The sequence below is a fragment of the Cavia porcellus genome, unplaced genomic scaffold (assembly GCF_034190915.1).
Source record: "Cavia porcellus strain 051 isolate PalLab524CR breed Dunkin Hartley unplaced genomic scaffold, mCavPor4.1 scaffold_21, whole genome shotgun sequence".
Classification (NCBI taxonomy): Eukaryota; Metazoa; Chordata; class Mammalia; order Rodentia; family Caviidae; genus Cavia; species Cavia porcellus.
The window spans coordinates 57,090,967-57,113,938 of NW_026947504.1; the positions used below are offsets into that span (position 1 = coordinate 57,090,967).

At 35.0% G+C, this 22,972-nt stretch overlaps 1 protein-coding gene and 1 pseudogene across 1 annotated transcript in view; both read left to right on the forward strand.

Moving 5' to 3' along the window:
* The first annotated feature begins 1,485 nt into the window (after window positions 1-1,485).
* On the forward strand, window positions 1,486-1,614 carry LOC111753762 (U2 spliceosomal RNA; annotated as a pseudogene).
* Window positions 1,615-4,496: 2,882 nt separating this feature from the next.
* The window catches only part of Naa16 (N-alpha-acetyltransferase 16, NatA auxiliary subunit), a 45,741-nt gene continuing 27,265 nt past the window's right edge, over window positions 4,497-22,972 (forward strand). The window contains 15 exon segments of the mRNA XM_063232820.1: window positions 4,497-4,559; window positions 5,392-5,434; window positions 5,437-5,475; window positions 6,085-6,196; window positions 7,595-7,658; window positions 7,660-7,706; window positions 7,708-7,750; window positions 9,927-9,958; window positions 9,960-10,000; window positions 10,003-10,058; window positions 12,154-12,307; window positions 15,020-15,109; window positions 15,112-15,138; window positions 18,485-18,580; window positions 18,665-18,717. Of these exon segments, the coding sequence (XP_063088890.1) occupies window positions 4,497-4,559; window positions 5,392-5,434; window positions 5,437-5,475; window positions 6,085-6,196; window positions 7,595-7,658; window positions 7,660-7,706; window positions 7,708-7,750; window positions 9,927-9,958; window positions 9,960-10,000; window positions 10,003-10,058; window positions 12,154-12,307; window positions 15,020-15,109; window positions 15,112-15,138; window positions 18,485-18,580; window positions 18,665-18,717 (960 nt within the window).

Below are 22,972 nucleotides of genomic sequence, written 5' to 3' on the forward strand. Positions count from 1 at the left end.
TTTTGTTTATTCTTTCAAAGAACCAACTCTTTGATTCATTAATTCTTTGTATTGTTTTCTTAGTCTCAATTGCATTAATTTCTGCTCTGATTTTTATAATTTCCTCCTTCTCTGGACTTTGGGCTTGATTTGCTTTTCTTTTTCTAGAAGCTGGAGTTGCACATTAGGTTTATTTGTGCTTGTTCTGTTTTTCTGATGTAAGAATTCACTGCTATAAATTTCCCTCTGACGACTGCTTTCATTGCATCCCACAACTTCTGATATGTTGTATTTGCACTTTTATTTGATTGTAGATACTATTTAATTTCTTCTGTATCCCATTGGTTGTTCAGGATGGTGTTATTTAATTTTCATGTGTTTATGGTTTTTTTGTTCTGTTTTGTTTGCTAGTGGGGATCAAACTCATGACCTTGTGCTTTCTAGGCAGGTGCTTATACCACTGAGCTAAATCCCTGGCCCAATTTATGGGGTTTTGGGGTTTCTTCTGCCATTGATTTCCAAGTTTGCACTATTGCCAGGTAATATTCTTGGGATAATATCAGTGTCTTTGCATTTACTTGAGCACGTTCTATGGGCTAGTATGTGACCTATTTTAGAGAACATCCCACGTGCGGTGAGAAGAATGTGTGTTCTGATGTTGGGCAGAATGCTCTGTAAATGTCTGAGTCCATTTATCCAATTTGATTCAGCTCTGTCATTTCTTTGCTGACTTTTTTGTCTAGTTGATCTACCTTTTGTGACATTGGGGTATTAAGGTTCCCCATTACAGGTGTGTTGTTATTTATTTGATTTTTTAGGTCTGTTAATATTTGTCTTATATACTTGAGTGCTTCCATATTTAGGACATGTATATTTATAATTGTTGTCTCTTTCTCTTGAATTTTCCCCTAACAGGTAGGTAGTATCCTTCGTTTTCCCCTTTGATCATTTTGATTTGAAATTCACATTGTTTGCAAACAGAACGGTACCCCTCCTTTTTTTCTAGGTTCCTGTTGCATAGAGTATTGTTTTCTGCCCTTTGACTTTCAATCTGTGAATTTCTTGTTGACTTAAATGTGTGTTTTATATGCAGAATTTTGTTGGATCTTTGTTCTTGAATCCATTCTGTTTGTTTTGATTGGTGAATTGAGGTCATTTACATTGATGGTTATAATTGGTATGTATTAGTTTATCTTTTTCATGTTATTTTCCTATTCTTGGTTTCCTGTTTTCCCACTCTGTTTCATTGTTTCCCTATCTTGTAGTTTTTTTCTCAAGCCGTTGTTGGAATTGTGATAGTTTCAATCTCTCTATAAAATGTCTTTCAGCTCTTTGTAGGGTTGGCTTGGTGGTTATGAATTTTTTCAGTTGTTCTTTGTCATGGTAGTATTTTATTTCTCCATTAAATTTAAAGGCAGGGACTAGGGATATAGCTCAGTGGCACAAGTGCCTGTCTGTGAAGCACAAAGTCTGAGTTTGAATGCCAGTAACTGCCCCTCCCCGGCCATCGTTTCTCAGCCTTTTGGCTCAGATCAAGTATAATATCTGTTTTTATCCTTTTCCTTTTGAAAGATAGTTTTGCAGGGTACATCAATCTGAGTCACAAGTTGTTTTCTTTCAGGACCTGAAACACTTCATTCCAATCTCTTCTTGACTTGAAGGTTTGTGTTGAGGATTCTGTTGGGTTTCTAATGTGCTTTCCTTTTTAGGTGATCTGTTTGTTTTCTCTAATAGCCTTTAATATTCTGTTTTTGTGCTGAATTTCTGGTATTTTATTATAATCAGTGTAGATTTATTTATTTTGGTCATGGCTGTTTGGAGTTCTATATACCTGTCTTATTTGTATGTTTAGATTCTCTTTCTATGCTTGGGAAATTGTCCACTATCTCTTTAAGTACTTTTTAATGTCATTTGTGTTCACTATTGCTTTTTCATTGACACCTTCCAGTCTTACATTGTTTCTATTTGCATCATCTTGGAGCTGTTGTATTGTTATTTTTAAGAGATCTTTCCTTTTGTAAAGATCACTTGTTGTGATCCTGTCTTCAAGATCTGAAAGTCTATCTTCAGTTTTGTTCAAGTGGTTTTGCCAGTTTTCAATGCAATGTTTAATTTTTTGGGTAACTGTTTGAATCTGTTTTATGCATTGTTTCTTACATTGTGAATTTAAGATTTTCATCATTTTACTATGCTCTCTTGTATTTTTTAATCTATGTCATCCTAGCTGTGCTGAGCAATTCCTTAATTGTGGTTGTCTTTTTTTCTTTTTTTTTACCTGAGAGATTATTTCAGGTCTGATTTCCTTTGTGGCCTCATTAACTTTTTTCTTTACTTCCCTTGCTATCTCTTCTGAGATTTCAGATGTGTGGCTTCCAGTTTCCTTTTTGTTGATGTCTCCTGTACTTGTTCTGGGTGTGCTGGAGGTCTGAGATAGATTGCATTTTGCTATTTTCTATTTCATAAAAAAAAATTTTTTTGTGATGATCCTTGTGAGTTTTTTTTAGTTGGAAGATACATCACTCTTATAAAGTCTACTCTTCAATGATGTCATCTGTGTATAGGAGATTCTTACTTTATGCCTATTGTGGCATCCTGCCTTCCCTATTAATTAATAGTGAGATTTTGGTATGTGCTTGGCTCTGTCCTCAGTCTTTTGGTATTTTTCTGTGGTAAGGTTATTACTCCAGAGCGTCCCAGTATTGTTACAGAAGTAAGAACACTGATTAAAACAGACATTATATCCTAGCTAAATAGTACAATTAGCAATAACTGTAGCATCAAACACAATTTAGAAAGAGACAAACTTTGGTAACTAATGACTTTGTATGATGTATACTATAGGAGCAGAGGCTACCATTATATAACAGAACTCTTGTACATTAGAAGGTCATATGGTAAGTGTTTCCCTTTGACAGAGTGGTTTTACCCAATTTGTATTTTGGTCTTTCAGTCTCACTGCTTTTGCCTGTCTATGGTGTGTGCCTTAGTCAGGGTCCTATTGTGTGACCAACATTCCCCTAGTCACCAGGTTTGCAGTGTGGGGAGGGGCCGTTTGCCTGAATTCCTCCTGTAGGGCCCGTTGGTGAGTCCTGGATTCCTTCCGAGATGCTTTGGACTTTTCCAGGCCACCCGTCCAGTCTGTCCATCCTGCGCACCCCGGCTGGGGCCTTACTGTGTGACTGGTGATTTTGCAGGCCTACCCAGGCCCTCTGGATGGAGGGAGGGGTCACTGGTGCCCTCGCAGGCCCACCAGCGTCCAAAGGATGGAGGAAGGGTCTGTGTTACTATACTTATTGAGTTGCCCTTATTGGTTTAAGTCATAGGGATGTTTGTCCTACACAAGATTCCAGTTTTTCTGGAGCTTATATGTACAGAAAACAGTTTCTAAATAAGTAATCAAGTAAGAATTTCGGACAGTAAGAGCACTGTAGAAGAGAAAAGTAATACTACAGAGAATAAGTTGGAGGGTGAGGTGGAAGCCTGAAGGGGCCCATCAGCAGATGAATGGATAAAGGAGTTACGACATTTTAATACAATGGAGTACTACTCTGCCATAAAGAAGGACACACTTGAGACATTTCTAGGTAAATGAATAAATACTCTTTAAGTGAAATAAGTTAGACACACCTGTTTAAATACTGCATTGTTTCTCTGGTGTGAGAAATTGAAAGGGTAAGTAAGGTACAAAATGTATAACAGATGCCAGGAGATAGGGAGAAAATATCCAAATGGGAAGGGGATCAAGAGAATGGGAAGACAAAAGAAAGGAAGGGCAAAAAAAGAATAGAAGAAAAAAGTGGAAACAAATCTTTTGTAAATAAGGAGGGGAAGAGGGTTGAAAAGAGCAGAAGAGATTGGGGGAAAAAGAAGAATCCAGATATATTATCTACAGGTACAAATTATGTACAACTAAAATAACAATTAAACAAATACTACATGATATCACTTATATTTGAAGTCTAAAAAATGTTGATCTCAGTTGGGTGTGCTGGTAACCATCTGAATTGTAACACTGTGGGAGGCTGAGGCAGAAGGATCACAAGTTTGAACTTGGTGCCGGCAACGTAGTAACTTAAGGAGAGCTTGTCTTGAAGAAAAAGTTGATCTTATAGAAGCTGACTAGACTGGTGGTTATTATCCAGAACTGACTGGGTTCCCTACCTGGGTGAGTACACAGCAAAGGATTAAAAACAATGAACCGAAGTAGTGTGGTATTTGGGGGTTCAGGAAGATCAGAGCTCTTGTGGCTAGGACAGAAACTTCTCCAAGTTGCCCACTATTTACTCGGGCGTACAACCTTGGCAGAGGGCGTGCAGTGCACAGAACAGCTGAGAGGTAAGAAGCTGTGAAAGTGAGCGAGGCCTTGTGAAGATGGCATGAAGACATTCCAAGCAGTAAATCTTTACTTAATGAGAGATACGTGCTTAAGGAGAGGTTGGCAGTGTTGCCCTTGAAAATCTGGGGGAGAGCTCGTGCCCGCAGCTGTGGTGCATCTGACCTTCAGAGATGTTACAGTCATGGGCCACTACAGAGTTCTGTTTTCTGTTTGTGGAGCAGCAGGTTGGATCCTGGGACAGACGGTAAGTTAATGCAGAAAGCCAGCTGATGAATTTTAAAGCCTGCCCAGTGCCACCTCAGTGTGGTCTCCGGCGGGTTACCAGAGGCCTGCAAAAGTGGGGTGGTGGGGCTGGGGATTTAACTCAGCGGCATAAGCACCTGCCTTGCAAGCAGGTGGTCGTGAGTTCGATCCCCGGTACCGATAAAAAAGATTTTAAAAAAAGATAAAAAAGATTTAAAAAAAAAAGAGTGGGGTGGTGTGGGGAATTAAGAAAGGTTATCAGTGACAGCTTGTGGTTTGACGGGAGCAGAAAGTTCTGGCATGCTATTGTTCAGTAGATGTCTATAAAAATAGATAATGGACAGTCTAAAAAGCTAGAAGAGAAAATTTTGAAAATTTTATCCTAAGAAAATAATGTTTGAGATGACACATTTAACCTGATTTTAAAACTATACAGTGTGTATATCTTAAGTTACAGGCACAGTTTTTATGTATTAAAAATGAAAGAGTTAAGATACAAGATTTATATCTTGTATCTTAGTAGCCACTCAGTAAATGGTAGTGTATGTGTGTGTGTGAGCATTGGCTTCATTTGTTGAGTAACAAACACTTGGAATTCCTAATATCATTTTATAATGTATGTTTTTTCTTTTGGATTTTCAGTTAACTTCGGTGGTGGTTGAGATTGACAGTTAAATTCCTTGTGTATAGCCATTTAAAGTGAAAATACTCAGTTTCTAGAACAGTTTGGCAAGGAGTGGGTATCAAAAAAGGGTACCTGTTAAAAGTAATATCCAGTGATAAAAAGGTTTTGTGCATTTATTATAAAATAATTTGTTGGTTTATCTTTACAGAAGTGTTATGAACAGAAGCAATATAAAAATGGCCTCAAGTTTTGCATTTGATTCTTTCAAACCCCAAATTTGCTGAACATGGAGGTAATGTCTTAACTTTGGGGAAATCTAGCAGCTAGGATTCTGAACAAGGAAAGAATGCAGTACTTTTCCAGATTCCAGGAGCTGCAGGTCCCTGTTGAGTCCTTAAAAGTTCAGCATTTTTAGTTATATTTCATATGAGTTTTATTCTAGACTACTATGATTTTATGGTATACGTAGGTGTCATTATTTTTAGACGACAAGTAGTTTATCTATTGGGAGAAAATTGGTTGAGGTAATGTTGGTTTCCTGTATATAAAATTAGGATAGTATTTTCGCTGTAAAAGTAGTATAAAGATAAAATCACATGGATTTTGTTCTTTGGTAGATAAGCCTTTCATATTTCTGATGATATTTATGTATAAATATAGTACTGCTGATCTACCTTTAGATTTTCTTTTCTTTTTTCTTTTTGGTACTGAGAATTGAACTCATGATCTCCTGCTTGCCAAGCAGATTTTATGTTTTGAATTTTTTTTTATCATTAGTGTTAATACAATCTTATGTTTGTATAAGCATTGGAACAGTAAAAGTTTTTCAGATTTCAAATAAAATTGCTCAGAGAATAAGTTGAATTTTTCATGTGTAAATAGAGGTTAAATTATTTTTCAGAGACTTTGGCTATGAAAGGTTTGACATTGAACTGTTTAGGAAAAAAAGCAGCATATGAATTTGTTCGTAAAGGCCTTCATAATGATGTCAAGAGTCATGTCTGTATCATTTTGCAATAGCTACATAGTTTAATTTTATTTAGTATTTTTTGAATTCAACTTTGAAAACTCTGCTATGAAAATTTTCAAATGTACATAGAATTTAATGAAGTCAGTAATTATCAACATTTTGTAAAACGTTTCATTTTTGTCTTGTTAGAGTATTTTAAAGAAAATTTGTGCACAGTATGTATAAATGTGTGTACTAGAAAGAATTAAGCTTAGTGTTAGAGGATAGTTACTTTGATAATTATTTGTGGCTTGAAACTATTATTTTGTTAGATGTGTGAACTGACATAGTTCCCTATTATTCCAAATAATGATATTTAGTTACTTATTTACATGGAAAATTTTGTATCCTTTAAACTTCTTTTAGAAATTTTAAAAGAAAATTTAAATAAGTTTGGTTAGAGATGTAGCTTAGTGATTGAGTGTTTAGCATATGTGATTCTCCAGCATCACAAACAAAAAATAACAATAAAATAATGATAATAATAATAAACAATAAAACACCAGGTTTTACTTAGTATTAAGAAAGACATTATACTGGGTTTTATTTTGGTTTATGTTATGTTAGCTGCTACTTTACTGAATTTTTGTGTATGTTCTTTGGCTTATTTTAATATGAAACAGAATACTTTGTAAGGTTGGATCCTTGAAATTGGTTTTTCTTTTGCTCATTTATATATTTATTCACAATTTCTACATAGTACCCTTGTATTTTAGTTTTTCATTTAATTCACTTAGCAGTTGAATAGTAATGGACATGAAAAGTCTCAGTAATGTTTTTCCATATTAAGCTTAAGGTACTCTTAAAATATTAAACATCTTTTTTCTGTGCCATTGCTTACCCCAGAATGAAGAGCGGGGGCATGTAAGTATGATAGTTTTGAGTTTTGTGCTTTTGTTTTTGGCTTAATATATGCCAAGACTTTAATTGCTAAAAAATAAAACTTAAATTTTGTAGTCTTCAGCATGACTAGGGAATTAAATGATGATTACATTATTTTAGAATTGATCAATTGCAAATTTGTTTTAAAAGCTAATTCCATTTTTTGTATAAGTAAATGTAGTTTCTAGAAAAAAATGAGGGAAGAGAGGGTAGAAAATGTAAAGAAATTTTGCCAAGAATTTTTTAAAGTTATGTAAACTATTACATAAAATTTCAATGCATAAAAAAGCAGAAAGAATTGAATAGTGAACCCTATGTGCTCATCGCCTCACTGCAACAATTTAATATTTGTTGAATCAAAGCTAATCTGGTTCCTGCTTTAGCTGTTCCTCACTGTCCCATTCCATCTGACCCCAAATCATTCTGAAATAAAATACCATTTTCTTAAGGTTTTGCATGAGAGATACAGCATAGTATATTCTAGTGTCTATGAGTGTCTTTATTTCTTTAACTTCATAAGTTGGCATGTATATGGGCTCCTACAGCGTTCTGATAAAAAACATGATGAAGCTATTAAGTGCTATTAGAAATGCCCTCAAATTAGATAAAGATAATCTGCAAGTCTTGAGGGATCTCTCTGTTGCAGATCCAAATGAGAGATCTTGAAGGTTACTGTGTAAGTACTCAGTTTTAAATGAAAAAATTTTTTTAAATTTTTTCTTTGAGACAGAATCTTACTTTGGAGTCTCTGTTGGTCTTGACCTCACTGTATAGTGTAGGTGGGCCTCAAACTTGGAGCAGTCCTCTGGCCTCAGCCTCCAGAGCAATGCGATTACAGGCGTGTATCATTCATCCATGCCAAGGATGAATTTTGTTTTTTAAACGGAAGGTTAAATTTAAAGTCATGTGAATTTAGAATAAGGTGAACAGCAGCCAAGATCATATCGATTTGATTCAGAAGAATCTATAGCAGAAAGGGAAATTGCTTAGCACTTTCCAAGAATATTAATTCCAAAACTTCATATTTGAGTATTAAATAGAAATTCATTGTATTCTTGTGTAATTTTTAAAAAACTACAATGTCTTTATATCCTAGGTGCAAATGCTGTGCTACAGTCCTTGTGGGTTTGACATTCAGTATTTTTGGTGGGGTTTTGATTTGTTTTGTTTTGTTATTTGAGACAGGGTCTCTATGTAGTTCAGATTAGCTTTGAACTTACTATAACACAAGTTAGCCTGGAACTCTGTACACTTTCCAAGTGCTGGGATTACAAGTGTGTGCTTGGCTTTGACATTCAGTTTCTATAGGTAAAATATAAATAGAAATATCAGTAGCCTCCTTTCCACATAATGGGGATTGAACAGAGTGTACATTGCTAGGTAAGCAGTATTTCACTGAGTTATCACGTCTCTGTCCACAGTTAGCTTTCTTTGTGGTAGGTTAGGAAATCTAAAATAATGTGAGGCCGATTGCCATGGTCAGTCTTTTTGCAGTTTAGACGTCTTCAGAATTGTCTTCAACTCTCTGTTGGGCATCTCCATGTACTTACTATTGTTAGTGTCCTAGAATCAGCATGTCCAGAATTGAATTTTCTCTTACGTGAAGGAGCTACTGCCTCTTAACAGATCTGATCAAATAAATTCTTCATTTCTACTTTTGCCCTTCTCCTGTCATATAAGTGTTTAAACTCACTATCAAAATTTTTCAGAAGTTTCAAGAGCCCAGGTGAACTTTATAATGGCACTATTTTTCAAGGAGCATGTGTGTATTTCTTCAGCTGTGCATAGCCTGGTTGTGGGAGGAGTTAAAATCAATTACTACTTTTATGAATGAAGCATAGAAATTACACATTTTTGGTATTCTGATGGTGATTAAACTGGACTGAACTAAATTAGAGAGCTGGTGGTGAAAGCTGGTGGGAACTAGAGGTACTGATGAGGTCAGAGAATACAAGTAGGCATAAAGGAAAATAAAAGTAAGACTATCACCAAGTGAGAGTGTCGGTAGCATAATAGCTGTGGTTGGCATGTCATTTCCCAGAGTAAGGAAGAGATAGAATGATTCAGCTTAGTGTCATATGCTAAAAAGAACCAGATGCACATGAGGGTACAGGTTGTCATTTTACCAAAGTTTTCTTTTTAAAAAGGAATGGGAAATTATCCCTGTGGCACATAGCATGTCTGGACAACAGAATCATGGAAACTGAACACTATTTTACAGTTTATATTTGTCATGATACCTGGTTCCTTCAAGAAGTATCACTTGCTTAAGACTTGGAGAAAGAAATGAGCTCTGAGGCATGGGGAATCTCTTTGGGGTCTTTTGGGGAGGCTGGTTTTTCTGCTCGGGCAGATACTTTGATCTTTTATTCCATGAATATGTGAATACATGTGATTTGACCCTAATATTAGCGGAGTTGAGGTGTCCTAAGGGACTGTGGAGGTGTTTCTGCTAGAGGAGTCAAGTCAGTGACTGTTTTCCACGGCTGTGTTCATCTTGAGGTCAGTTATGACCATGTGAATAGATGGAAGTTCTTATCATTTTTAAATGACTCTAGTATGATAAGAAAATATTGTGGGATTTTCTTGGAAAAATGTTTAAATTTATCAGAAGAAATTTTAAGGTAATTTTGTAAGGAAACCCATAAGCATGACCCCCAAAGTTAAGGTTTCATTGACAGCACCATGGTATCACAGAGTATTAATTATAGCTATAAAGAAACCCAAGTAATTTTGTTAAGAAACAAGAAAACTTTTTATGTACTATTCTGGAATTGATATTTATTGCCTTCACTTAAAAATGTTAAACACCTTAGGTTGTTTTCTTAAAAATAAAGGATTTTTTTTTAAAGGAGACAAGATACCAACTTCTGCAGTTGCATCCAACAGCATGCTTCCTGGATTGGATGTGCCATTGCATACCATTTGTGAAAGATTATGATATGGCACTAAAACTATTGGAAGAATTTAGACAAACTCAGCGAGTGAGAACTTCATTTTAATATTTCTTACCTTTACAGACTAAAATAGTCGATTTCTAAATTCACTCCACTCCCAAATTTGAATTAATCTTTGAAACCTATGGAAAAACTAGAAACTTTTTTTTTATGAGATAATGGAAGTACTTAAAATGTAGAATTCTTAGTACAAAATAAATAATATAATAATTTGTGTACTATACTTTCAACAACATTCAAATAGGTAAAAAAAGAAAATATGTGAAAATAAAAATAGTTTTAGTGTTGTAGAATTGTTTCTCTGTTGTACGTATGTTATTTTATGTAGCTGAAGATTACCCCAGTATTAGAATGCCTGCTTAGAATGCACAAGAGACAAGCTAAGTGTGGTGACCCTCACCCATAATCTCAGCACTTGGGAGGCTGAGGCTGAGGATCATTGCAAGTTTGATACCAGCCTGGGCTGCAAAGTGAGCTTAAGGCCTGACTACATAGAGGACCCCATCTCAAAAAGAGCCAAAAAACAAAACAAACAAACAAACAAAAAACCCCCAAAATACACAAGACATAGTACTAGGTTTGATTTCTAGCACTACTAAAACAAAACAATGTATATATGTAAAATTTTTTATGTTACTATATTTTAATATATTTATATTCCAAATAGAAAAATTGAACATATACTTGTGTATTGTCAAAGTAAATATTGACATTTTACATAATTGGTCTAGATTTTATTATTAAAAACAATGAAATGTTGTAGAAATAGCTGAAGTCCTCCCATGTGCCTCTCCAGAGGTAACTACTATTCTGAAATCGGTACAGATCAGTGGTGATCATCACTTAGGGCATGTGTACTGCAGCTGGCTGTTCATTATTATTAAAAGCTCTGAAAGTTTCTCCCTTGCTGTATAGATCATCCTTACATTATGCATAAATTGATAAAACATTACACTGATTTTAAGCGTATCATATTTAAAAAACTACATGAATAAGCTGGGCATGGTGGCATAGCCACTAATCCCAGTACTCTGGAAGCTAAACGCAGGAGTATAACTGAGGGTTCAAGGCCACCCTAAACGACATAGCAAAATCCTGTCTTTAAAAAAAAAAACCCAAAACAAACCCAAAAATGTGATTAATATGCTTTTTTCATTCAATAGTTTTTGAAATGTGGTCATGTTAATATGTGGTGGACTAGTTTATCCATGTTAAACTAGTGTTTGCTGTTCCATTATATAATAAATAAACATTTTTTTCTACTTTTTCTCTGTTAAAAATAGTACTTTGGTAAATATCTTTTTCTGTAGTTTTGCCTTATTTATGAGTTTGTCTTCAGTGTAAATCCAATACTGAAATTATAGAGCTCTGTGTTTATCTTCAACTTTGCTATGTACATTTTGTATGATCTTTGGGAAGGAGCTTTACTGATTTAATGTTTACTTAGCAGGGTTTCATAGTTTTTCTTTGTATCTTTGCTAATGTGGTATCGGCTTTCTTAGTTTTTACCAATTTTGTGGAAATGAAGTAACATGTCATTTTTCTTTTAACTGATGTTTCCTTGAGTATTAATTGGGTTAAATTAATTAGATTTATAATTGGTCTATAGTTCTGATACTTTCTAAGTCTGATTTTGGTATTAGGGTAATACTGTCCTCACTGAGTAAGTTATGAAGTGAAACTTTCTGTTCTGAGATTTTGTGAAGGGCTTGTAATCACTCACTGGAATTCACCTGTGTTACCGTCTGGTCCTGGCCTTTTCTTTGTAGGAAGTTTATCGATTACTATTGATTCTCTACTTGTAATAGGTCTATTCACAGTTTTTATTTCTACTTGAGTCAGTTTTGCTAGTTTGTGTTTTTCTAGGAATTCATTTTGTTTGCGTTTTTAAATTTGTTGTCAGATCCTCCCCCTCCTCCTCCCTCTACCTCTTCTTGGCCAGTTCTGTATCTTTATTTGTTAAATACTGTAATCTTCTGTGCTGTTAACCACTGTAGCTGCTTGTGGGTTTCTTTCTTAAGTCTTTGTGAGTGGCTCTCCTGAGAGAATAATTTAATTAAAGATCTGTAATTTATGCTTTATGTCATTACTCCGATAATATAATTTGGTTGCTTTCTTACAGGTTCCTCTCAACAAAGTAGACTATGAATATGGTGAGGTAATACTGTATCAGAATCAAGTGATGAGAGAGGCAGATCTATTTCAGGAATCTTTGAAATATATAGAAACATAGGAGAAGCAAATATGTGATAAACTTCCAGTGGAAGAAATGAAGGGTAAGTTAACATACTTTTTCCTTTTTTAATGGCCTCAAGGGAAAGAACAAAAATTATATATTTTATTTATTCATAACACTTAGGTAATACTTGCCATGTACTAGGTGATTGGCTGAGCACTTTATTATTGAACAATTGCTAATTAAACTTTATAACAACCTTATAATGTGATTGTTATACACATTTGAAAAATGAAGGAGACTTCAGTTTTGAGAAGGGGTCTTGAATTTTGTTTTATAGTACGGCAGTTGCTTAAAATGCCTTATTTCATTTAATTTTTTAGCGCCTTTACGATGGGTACTATTTATTGTCTTCGTAACTGAGAAACAAGCATAGGGAAATCCATGACTTTCTAGACTATAGTTTTCAGAACACTTAATGTTCTCAGCAACGTTGAGCAAATCGCACAAAGGCTTTCCACATGTTACTGGTCCTTGCTCCCAAAGCCTCTTCCCCTGTCACTGTATAGGTTTTAACAAACATGTAATGACACACATCCACCTTTTAATGTCATGTCTAAGTCTTCATTTCAGTGCTCCCCAATTCTTCCCTATTTCTGCCTGTTCATCCTTCCCTCATAACCACTGATCTTTTTACAGTTTCCATAGTTTTGTTTTTTCTGAAAATATAGTAGAGTGTGAATCATACAGTTTGTAGCTTTTTCGGATTGACTTCTTTTACTTTTGCAATCCATTTAAGCTTCCTCATACTACTTTATGAGGAGCCTTTATACTACTTTATGAATCCTTATACTATTGCGGTGTGTTTTGTTTGTTTGTTTTTGAGACAATATCTCACTATGTAGTCCAGGCTGGCCTTGAACTCACTATGTGTTCTAGGCTGCCTCTGAACTTACAGTGATCCTCCTGCTTCAGCTTCTGAGTTATGGGATTACAGGCATGTACCACCACACCTGATGCTAGTACTTGAGGCAGATCTGTGTCAGCTTCCCATGTGCTGGGATTACAGGTGTGTACTACCATGCCCAGCTTTCTACTATATTGATTCAGTTTTTATTGTGATTAGTTTTGCCAGTTCTGATGACAGTACTATTTTTTAAACTCTTGATACAATTAGATAAATAAAAGTTATTTTTCTTTCTGATATGTTATTGCCGTTTTGTGATTGGACCTAAACAGTAGAAGGTTGCTGTTTCTGTCTGATAAAATCAATAAGAAATAGTTTTAAAGAGTAAATATTATATGGTGAGATCAGCTCTAGTTTAAAAATTCTGAAAATTCCTTGGAGCCGTATTCAGTCATATTTTGCTTTTGAGGATAATTTGGGGACTGCCGATCTTGTATAAATAGTCATTTCTCTCTGGCTTATTGGCAGACTATTGGATTAATTTTAATTTTTGCAGCGTACTTTACAGTTCCAACTGGTCCACCTTTATATTTTTGTAATCATTAACTTATTAGATCCTTTTAAGAGCTTCACAAGTTAGTTTTCACATACTTATGAATATGCATGAATGCTTATTTATCCTGTGTGTCTCTCTAATACTAATCTTTGTTTCTTGTTTGTAGCAAATACAGATGTTTTTAGAAGTGAAAAATATGTTGTTGCTTATTATATCTAGAGTAAGCAGGATAGTACATTGAACTGGCCACAAAATAAATATGAAAATAATATGAATAAATGGGGCATAGTTATAGGGTTTTTAAGTAGCCAATGTTTATGTATGTAGACTGCATACCAGAGCTCACTACTTGCTCAAGATCACAGAGTAATAAATGTGGGAATGGTAATTAAACCTAGCTTAGTCTTATTATGTAGCTTAGATATACAGAAAGAGAAAAATAATTGTATATAGAACCATCTAATAATGTTGTTTCATCGAGTGTAGTGAATGCTGAAACAGTAGTATTGGAGACATTTCAAAGGATTATTATTATTATTATTTTTGTCTTTTTCCTTTTTATCGGTACCAAGGATCGAACTCACGACTGCCCGCTTGCCAGGCAGGCGCTTATGCCGCTGAGCTAAACCCCCTGCCCCTCAAAGGATTATTTGAAAAGGATTCTTTGGATAATGGGAACAGGAGTCTAAGACATACGCATTTTTGAGAATCTCTTTTATCTTGGTTTATGTGTGCTTTCTGTTTGATTTGAGGTTTAGCATCTCATTTCCCACTCCCATTTTGAATTTCTTGTGAATTAGTAAAAAATCTGAACTCTTTAGGTGACTGGCACATGAACAGGGCTTGAGAGATTGCTTTGCATGAAGTGTTGTTTGGTATTACACTTTTTCTGAGTTTACGTCTCCAATTTTAATGACCTTAAAAAGAATAGAGTTGAATGGACAGTTGTGTAGTAATAAGAACTGACCAGAAGAGAGAGATGCATTAAAATCTTGGCAGTAGGAATGTAGGCATACTTCATTAGAATCATTAGCCAGTCTTAATTTTGCTGTTTGGTGGGGAGGGCTTTAGTTCTCACCAAGGTTGTATAAAATGTGTATATTGTAAAGATTTTTAAGCTAGCAAGTTAATATCCTGTGTGTATATTTGGGGAGTGAGGGGGGGAATATCTGTTAACTTGATAGAATGTATAAATGAAGGTTCATTTCTGTGTTCAGTCTTACCTCAAAAGGAAACATACAAGAGTTATGTCTTTCATAAATATTCAGTAATATTTAGTAAAAGTCTCTGGGATCAGAAAAGTATTTAATATCTAAGTAAGATGAATGTGACTTTCAATTTAATTTTAGGGGAAATACTGATGAAATTGGGAAGATTAAAAGAAGCCAGTGAAGTATTCAAAAACTTGATCGATCAGAATGCAGAAAATTGGTATTATTTTGAGGCTTGGAAGAAGCTCTACAACTTAGTAGGTAATGATTTTCTCTCTACCTTGACTGATGTTTGAAGTATAGCGTAAACTTGTAATAGTACTTGAGAACAAATAATTTTTATCATTAGCACTTGTTTTTTCATTTAGTAAAATTATAGATTAAATGTGAAAGTTAATTCAAGTATTTACATTTACATGAGAATGCTCAGGTGTAATTTTAAATTCTTTGGCCCACTAAAGCCTTACTAACTAACAGTAACTACAGAGATGTTGAACAAAATGAGCATTCATTTTCTAGGAAATGTCATAATTACTTAATATTTTTAAGTCATTAGAGTTCTGTTACTGTTTACCTTTAAATATAAGAATTGACACACTTGGGAGCTGATGCAGGAGAACAGCTCTAAGTTTGAGGCCAGTCTGGACTACATAGTGAGTTCAAGCCCAGCCGGAATTAAGCAAGAGCCTGCCTGCCTCCCCAAGACCGCCTTCCCCCTGAATATAAGAATTGAGGCAAAGAAATCCAGCTGAAGGTAGATAACATATAGCATTAACAGGAAAATAACTCTTTTAATTTCAAATTAGGTTCATTTATAAAGAACAAATTATTATTAATCTTTTGAAATTATGTAACCCTGACTTCGTATATCTAGTGTTACTCCAAATTTTCCCTGATAAGTTTCAGAATTGTTGTTTAGAATAACTGATATCCCTGAAATCATATTTACATTTTGATAAATATACCTGAGATAATTATGAATCGACAGTATTTCCTTATGTGGTTTTTAGATTAGAATGATTAGAAAATATTGGTTATATAAGTAATCTGAATAAAAACAGGACAAAAAACATATTGCCAAAATATTGGAAAAGGGCTAGAGATATAGCTCAGGGGCACAGCGCCTGCCTGGCAAGCGCAAGGTCCTAAGGGATTCCCAGTACCAAAAGACAAAAACAAAAACAAAAACAAAACTGTAAAAGTGAAATAACTATGGTTTTGCTTTATACTACTGTGTTACCTAGTTACTGACCTTGCAATGAACAATAAAAGTTTTTAAATGTTTTAATGAGGTAAATGTAATGTTTCGTGTGTCACGATCTTTAGTTCCTATAAACTGTATTGACCACAAAGCTTTAAGCTTTTTAAGTGTCTTAGATCTTTTCTGCCCCATGCTAACTTCTGGGACTTCAACTTGTCACTCAAGGAGGCACTGAAAAGATCTATCATTCTGTTTTAATTCATCTACATTGATAAGAATTGTTATATCTGGAATAGCAAAGAAACCTTTTTAAAATATAGCTTGTTCTCTATGATTAGGAATAAGTATGAGAACTCCTTGTTAAATATACCCATAGCCTTTATTTTAAAATTTATACAAGGTTCTTTCATATTTTATGACCTGTCCAAATCATTAACGGAATGTGAAAAAATATTTTTCAGATATCTTAGGTTTAAGAATTCAGCCACACTGGAGCTCCAAAACATTACTGGGGGAAGAAATGAGTCTACAGAAAGCCATTATCTCTGCCAAAAGCTCAGTGTTTTAATAATGATACAAAACACTACATTTGCTCTGAAGATACATTGTTTGCTAGCACCCTGGGTCACTGTTATGTTTCTATTCTGAGTTACAATACACTTAAAACTTTCTAGTTTAAAAACAGATATGTTTGCTATTGTAAATTCTTGTTGCTAATATAAAATAATCTACCTTTGTATATTATGTGGAACCTTATTTACAATAATGATTTACAATCAGATCCTATTGTAGATAGTAACATTGCAGAGTAACCTATAGTTTACATGTGTTAGTATGAAACTAGGTGATTCTTGGGAGGGAAGATACTTCTGATAGAAGCATGTGCCATCTCATTTGAGAGAAATAATTGACACTATAAAGAGTCTGAGTTAGTAGTATTCTTTACAATGGAGGTTCATTGAAGGTTTTGTTTTATTTTATTTTGTTTTGCTTACTACTGAGGGTTGAACCCAGGGCCTTTGCACTGAGCTATATTCCAGATCCTTCAAAGTTTTTCTATTTATATTATTTTGAGACAGGGTCTTGCTAAGTTGATGGATTGCCTGGGTTGGGCTTGAACTTGGGGTGTTTCTTTCTCAGCCTCCCATTGTGTTGGAATTACAGGTACACACATCCTGCTTCCATCCATTTAAAACTTTTTTGTTTTCTTTTTTTTTTTGAAACAGGGTCTTGTATGTACTGTAGGCTAGCCTTGAATTTACTTATGTAGCCCCTTGGACACATGGCTGTCCTCCTGCCTCAGCCTCCTGAATGCTGGGACTACAAATATGTGCTACCAGGTCTGGCTAAAATTTTTTCACATGTTTTGAGACAGGGTTTCACTAAATAAGAATTTGAACTTAAAAGTCTTCTGCCTCAGCCTCCTGAGTATTGGGGGTTTACATATATTCCACCTCAACTAGCTCATTGAAGATTTTTAAATGTCAAAGCAACCATAGCAATTAATTTCACCTTTTAAACTGTAAGGTGGTTGTAGTTGTTATCCTAAAACTGTTGATTCTGTAACCCTAGTCAATAGGGTTTGTAGACTTTTATGAGGATATCTATAGGCTTTATTGGTTTAGAGTGTTACATGTCATATAAAGTGTATGTTATACAAGGGCTTTTTATTTCTTTTTAATTTTTTTTTACTTTAAAGAGAATAAAACAAAACAGAACAAAGCAGAACAGAGTAAAGCAATGCAAATAACACAGGATTTCTGAAAAAGAGCAGAAAATCAACAGTGGCTACCATAATGTCTCTTTTTTCTTCAAACTAGTTCCCACAGCTTCACACACAATAAGTTAATACACATCAAAACAGTATAAAAGCAATCAGAACACAAAAATGAGAGCTTTCAGGGTTTTCAAGACCAGACACTAGGAAATCAATAATGGCTACCATAATGTCTCTTGTTTTCTTCAGAATAGCTGTTCCTGTCCTTCATACATATTGAAATCAAATAATTGAAAAGACTAAAACCAATCAAAACCAAGAATAAAAGCATTATTGGCTTTCAAATCAAAATGACATCAGTGGTTACCATGGTGTCTCGTTTTCCAAGGATTTTTTATTTCATGATTAATCGCTGAGAGTATAAGAATTATAGCATATCTTTATGTTACACGTATGTTTTATAATTTGAATTGGGTATACAATATATTGTGATGAAGTATTAAAATTCTCCAGGGACTGGGTTTAAAATGATAATTTACTGCTTATAATATTTTTCTACCAAAATTGAGAGCAGCTTTAATATCGGTAATGCAACTTTCATTTGTAACATAATTTAAAAGTTTATTAGTGTCTTATTATGGATAAATGTGGACCTATGCATCTTACACATGTTTACCGATCATAGGCACGTTAGCAGAGAGGCTTCAGATTTCTGAAGAAATTAGTGAGCAGCACCCCAGAGCAACTTCACCTACAAGATTACCTCTGAATCTTGCCCCAGGTATTATTAGATTTCTTTTGTACAACAATAATAATCATTGGTTGAATTATTCTGTGCTGTTCATATGTTAAAAACTTGTTTCAGGTATAGAGTTTATGTCCCAGTCCTTTAATGGAGGTGATCAGCTACAACTTTATGTATGTGCTAATAAGAATATTATACTTCAGTGTATAACTAAAGGTTGGTTTTAAGGATCTGAAGTTACATGTGTAAAACCTTTTTTATTTTTTGATACTAGGTACTAAACCCAGGACCTTCACACAGAGCTATTTCCCACTTACTTGTTTTGTTTTGAGACAAGGTCTCATTACATTACTCAGGCAAGGCTTGAATTTGTCACCCTCCTGCCCCAGCCTCCCGGAATGTTGAGGTCTTTTTAAAATTTTTATTTTTACTTTTATGTTTATGGTTATTTTTGGTACCAGGGGTCAAACTCACGATCTTGCACTTGCCAGGCAGATGCTTTGCCACTGAGCTATATCCTTGACCCAAATGTGAGTTTTAAAAAATACATGTTTAAAAGATAAATGAAATTCCCTGCAATTGATGACAAAAACATATATGAGGTATTATAATTTCAAAGTATGTATTCAGAAAAGGAGATGTGTTTAAGATAAGGATACCATTCCTTAGAAGATTTTTCTCTTTAGTTAGTAAATTTAATCTTCTGCTTGTGATACCATTGCTTTTGTGTCTAGAATGCTATTTTATATCCTTAAAAATAAAGAACTTAAGGGCCAAAGATATAGCTCAGTAGCACAGCGCCGGATGGACAAGCACAGGGTCATGAGTTCAATTGCCAGTACCTAAAAAAAAAATTCTGTTTGTACTTTGGTGTGTATTTTGTGACTTGTTTCTATTGTTTAGAAATATATTCATGACCTTGAACCAAGTTGTTGAATGTAGCTGAACTTGCATTTACTTTTTTTTGGTGCCGAGCATCAGAATCATGACCTTACCTTTGCCAAGCAGGCACTTAACAGCCACTGAGCTAAACCCCTGGCCTGTGTTTACTTTTGAACTGAGATATTCATGATTTTGTTTTTAAAAAATTGTGCTTTTGTTAGTATTTATTTTTAGTTGTAAGTGCCTCCGATTATGAAGTATTTATTGAGACTTACTGTGGCATTTCTTTTGGTACTAGTGAGACTCTAGAAAACTAGTATAATTCAACGTCTATTCTCAGACTAGGCATGGTGGTGTCTTCCTGTAATCCCAGGACTGAGGAAGGGCGAGATGGGAGGACTGCACTCCATCTCTCCAGCAGCTGGCACTGCTGGGGCTGGGGGTGCCTGCATGAGGTTTTAGGCTTTTTATGTAGCATAAGTAATGCCGACAGACTTTCAGGATTGACAGGCTTTTGGATGGAGGATAATTGTTTCTGAGGGACCTTTAGCTTTCTTTGTAAAATCATTCTCAGAATTATTATTGTATTTTCACTAATTTAATTATTATAGAAAGATTTTCATGTAAAATGCTATTTTTTTTTTTTTTTTTTTTGGAGACAGGATCTTGCTGTATAATTTAGACTGGCTTTGAGTGCACTATGTTCCCTAAGCTGGCCTTGAACCTGCAGTAATCCTCTTCATGCTGGGATTACAGTTATGCACCACTATGCCTGGAAAAATGTTATAGTTTAATAATCTTCTCTATTATAGTAATGTTATTCTCCTTACTTTTAATCTACTAGATGTATACTTAATTGCATGTACTACAGTATCAAAAGAAATGTCAGTTTACAAAAGGAAAAATATTATAAAGGTTGTTTATTTTTTAATGGATATGCTTTTCTAGTAGGATTTAATTTTGGGAAGGCGTCTTTTTGAGACAGGGTCTCTATGCAATTCAGGCTGGCCTTGAGCTCACTTTGTAGTCCAGGCTGGTTTTAAACTCATAACGATCCTGCCTCAGCCTTCCAAGTGCTGGGATTACAGGCGTGAGCCACCATGCCTTGCTTTTAAATTTGATATTTTGCTAGAAAAAAAATTTTTTTTTTGAGACAGGGTCTCTCTATGCAGTTTACGCTGGCCTTGAGCTCACTTTGAAAGCCCAGGTTGATCTCTAACTCACAACAATCCTCCTGCCTCAACCTCCTGAGTGCTGGGATTACAGATGTGAGTCACCACACCTGGCTCTAGACATCTGTATTTAGACATCTATTTTACACATCTCTATTTCATGATTCCTGTTTTTTATAGCTATACCTATTTTTTATAGTATGATTATGGATTTTGCCATTTGTGATATATGTGCAGTTATAGTAACATTAAATACTATTTTTTAACAGAGTACAAATGACTAGTTTTAACAGTTAGGCTACATTTTAATAAATATAGGTTTAGCTAACCCTTGAATACTTTCTTTAAAATTGGTACTGAAATCTCGATCATAAATTGGAAAGATAATTAAAAGTTAATAGCAATATTTATAGCTTTATTTCCAAGCATTGATTCTAATTTATTAATGTCTAAATATCTGGCATTTTCTTTTTTAAATTTTTTTGGTACTGTGGATCAAACTCATGACCTTGCACCTAACAGGCAAGCGCTTGACCCCCTGAGCTAAATCCCTGGCCCAAAAAATCTCTTATTTTCTATAGTCACATTTTTTCTTTATGAGACAAGGTCTCACTGTGTACTGCAGGCTGGCCTTGAACTCACAGCAGTCTTCCTGTCTCAGCCTCTGGAATGCTGGAATTAGATGTATCTACCACGCCTAGCCACAGTCAGATTTTGCAAGTTACTACTGAATAAAGAAAAAAATTTAGTTCAACCTTTAGTTAAATCACTTTGCTTAGCTTTGACTCATAATTTTTAATTGTGAATAATAAAAGCAAGCTCAGTTATTAGTATAGCTGATCAGCAGGCAAATAAAATTTGGGGGGACAGATTCAAACCATATCAGTACCATGGTGGATGGTGAGTCAACAGTAATCATTTCATGTTTCACTGTTACATACCGCTCGGGGAAATTTTGGTGTGAATTCCCTTGGAATTCCCTTGGAATTGCATAGTTTGGAAGTCTGACTGTTCACTTACTTTCCTGAGAAGTTACCTGAATCATAAAGTTGGGGTAAGAATATATAAAGGATTGATGTATGCTTTAAATTATTAAGCTTCTAAAGTACTTGATGCAGAATATTCAAGAAATAGTAGTCGTACCTTGCTACTCAGTTGCTTTGACACTTGTTGGATTTAGTATCAAGGTTTATTTTTGTCTTTTTGAGACAGGGTCTTGCTATGCTGTTCAGGTTGACGTTGGGCTCACTTTGTAGCCCAGGCTTGTCTCGAATTTGCGGCAATCCGCCTGCCTCAGCCTCCCAAGTGCCGGGATCACAGGTGTGAGCCACACACCCGGCAAGCATTTTGACATGAAAATTATTTCGCTATACTCACTGGATGATTGATTGCCTTATGACTTGCTGCCATTTTTTAGCCAAAACAATTTGTTTTGTTTTTCAGTACTTGTCACATCTTTCAGCATCAAACATGATGAGTATGCAGGAGCCACTTGCTTTACCACCCTTCACCCACGTATTTCATTTCTTCAGGTAGTTACAGTGACTTTATGGTTATTGTTGAGCAACCTGCCTCTGTAACTAGCTTCTTCGAAACCAAAGTTGTCACTACTTATGCATTTGTCAAGAATTTGGCAGTGTGGTCTTCGTTTCTAAACTATTGTGCTTAGTTTCCTATTTTGGTTAAAAAAGAAAGATAGCTTCAGTGACCTTCTTAGTTACTTTTTTTTATCATTTCTGAGACAAAATATCTGACATCCAAAGTTAAAGGGGGAAAGTTTTATTTAGCTCACAGTTTGTGGAGGTTTCAGTCCATAATTGGCTGGCTCCAAGGCAGGGTGGCCCCTGGCAGAGCAAAGAGTTGAATGAGACAAGGTGAAAACTGCCAAAAGTTTATTTTAAACACAAGGGATAAAGGGGTAAGGGAGAAACAGGCTCTTGACCCAAACAAAAGGAGAAAAGAGAAAAAGAGCAAAAATAACAGTTTACCCTGGTGTAGACGAGGTGAGTCATGATAGTGGGCTCCTCTTGGTGTCTGTGACCTTGTATGTCTCCCACATTCCACATCCTAAGGAGTTCTATACATGGAGGACCTGGGAATTATTTAGCGCTGTCCTGTGATCTTGTAATTAACAAGACCTGCTTATTTTCTGAACAAGCCACCTTTGCCTTGGGCACATCCTATCTCGTACTTAGGGAGATTATCTGTCTTGGTCACCAGGGTTTCCCAGGTTATATTTCAGTGAAGATAAAGCTTATTCAATTCTAATGAAATACAGTTGTTAGAAGAAGGCACTTAAATCAGATGAAGATGATTAGACTTGGGAAATTTTTCAGGTTGTAAAAAATTTGGGGCCATTTTGTTAATAAGCTTT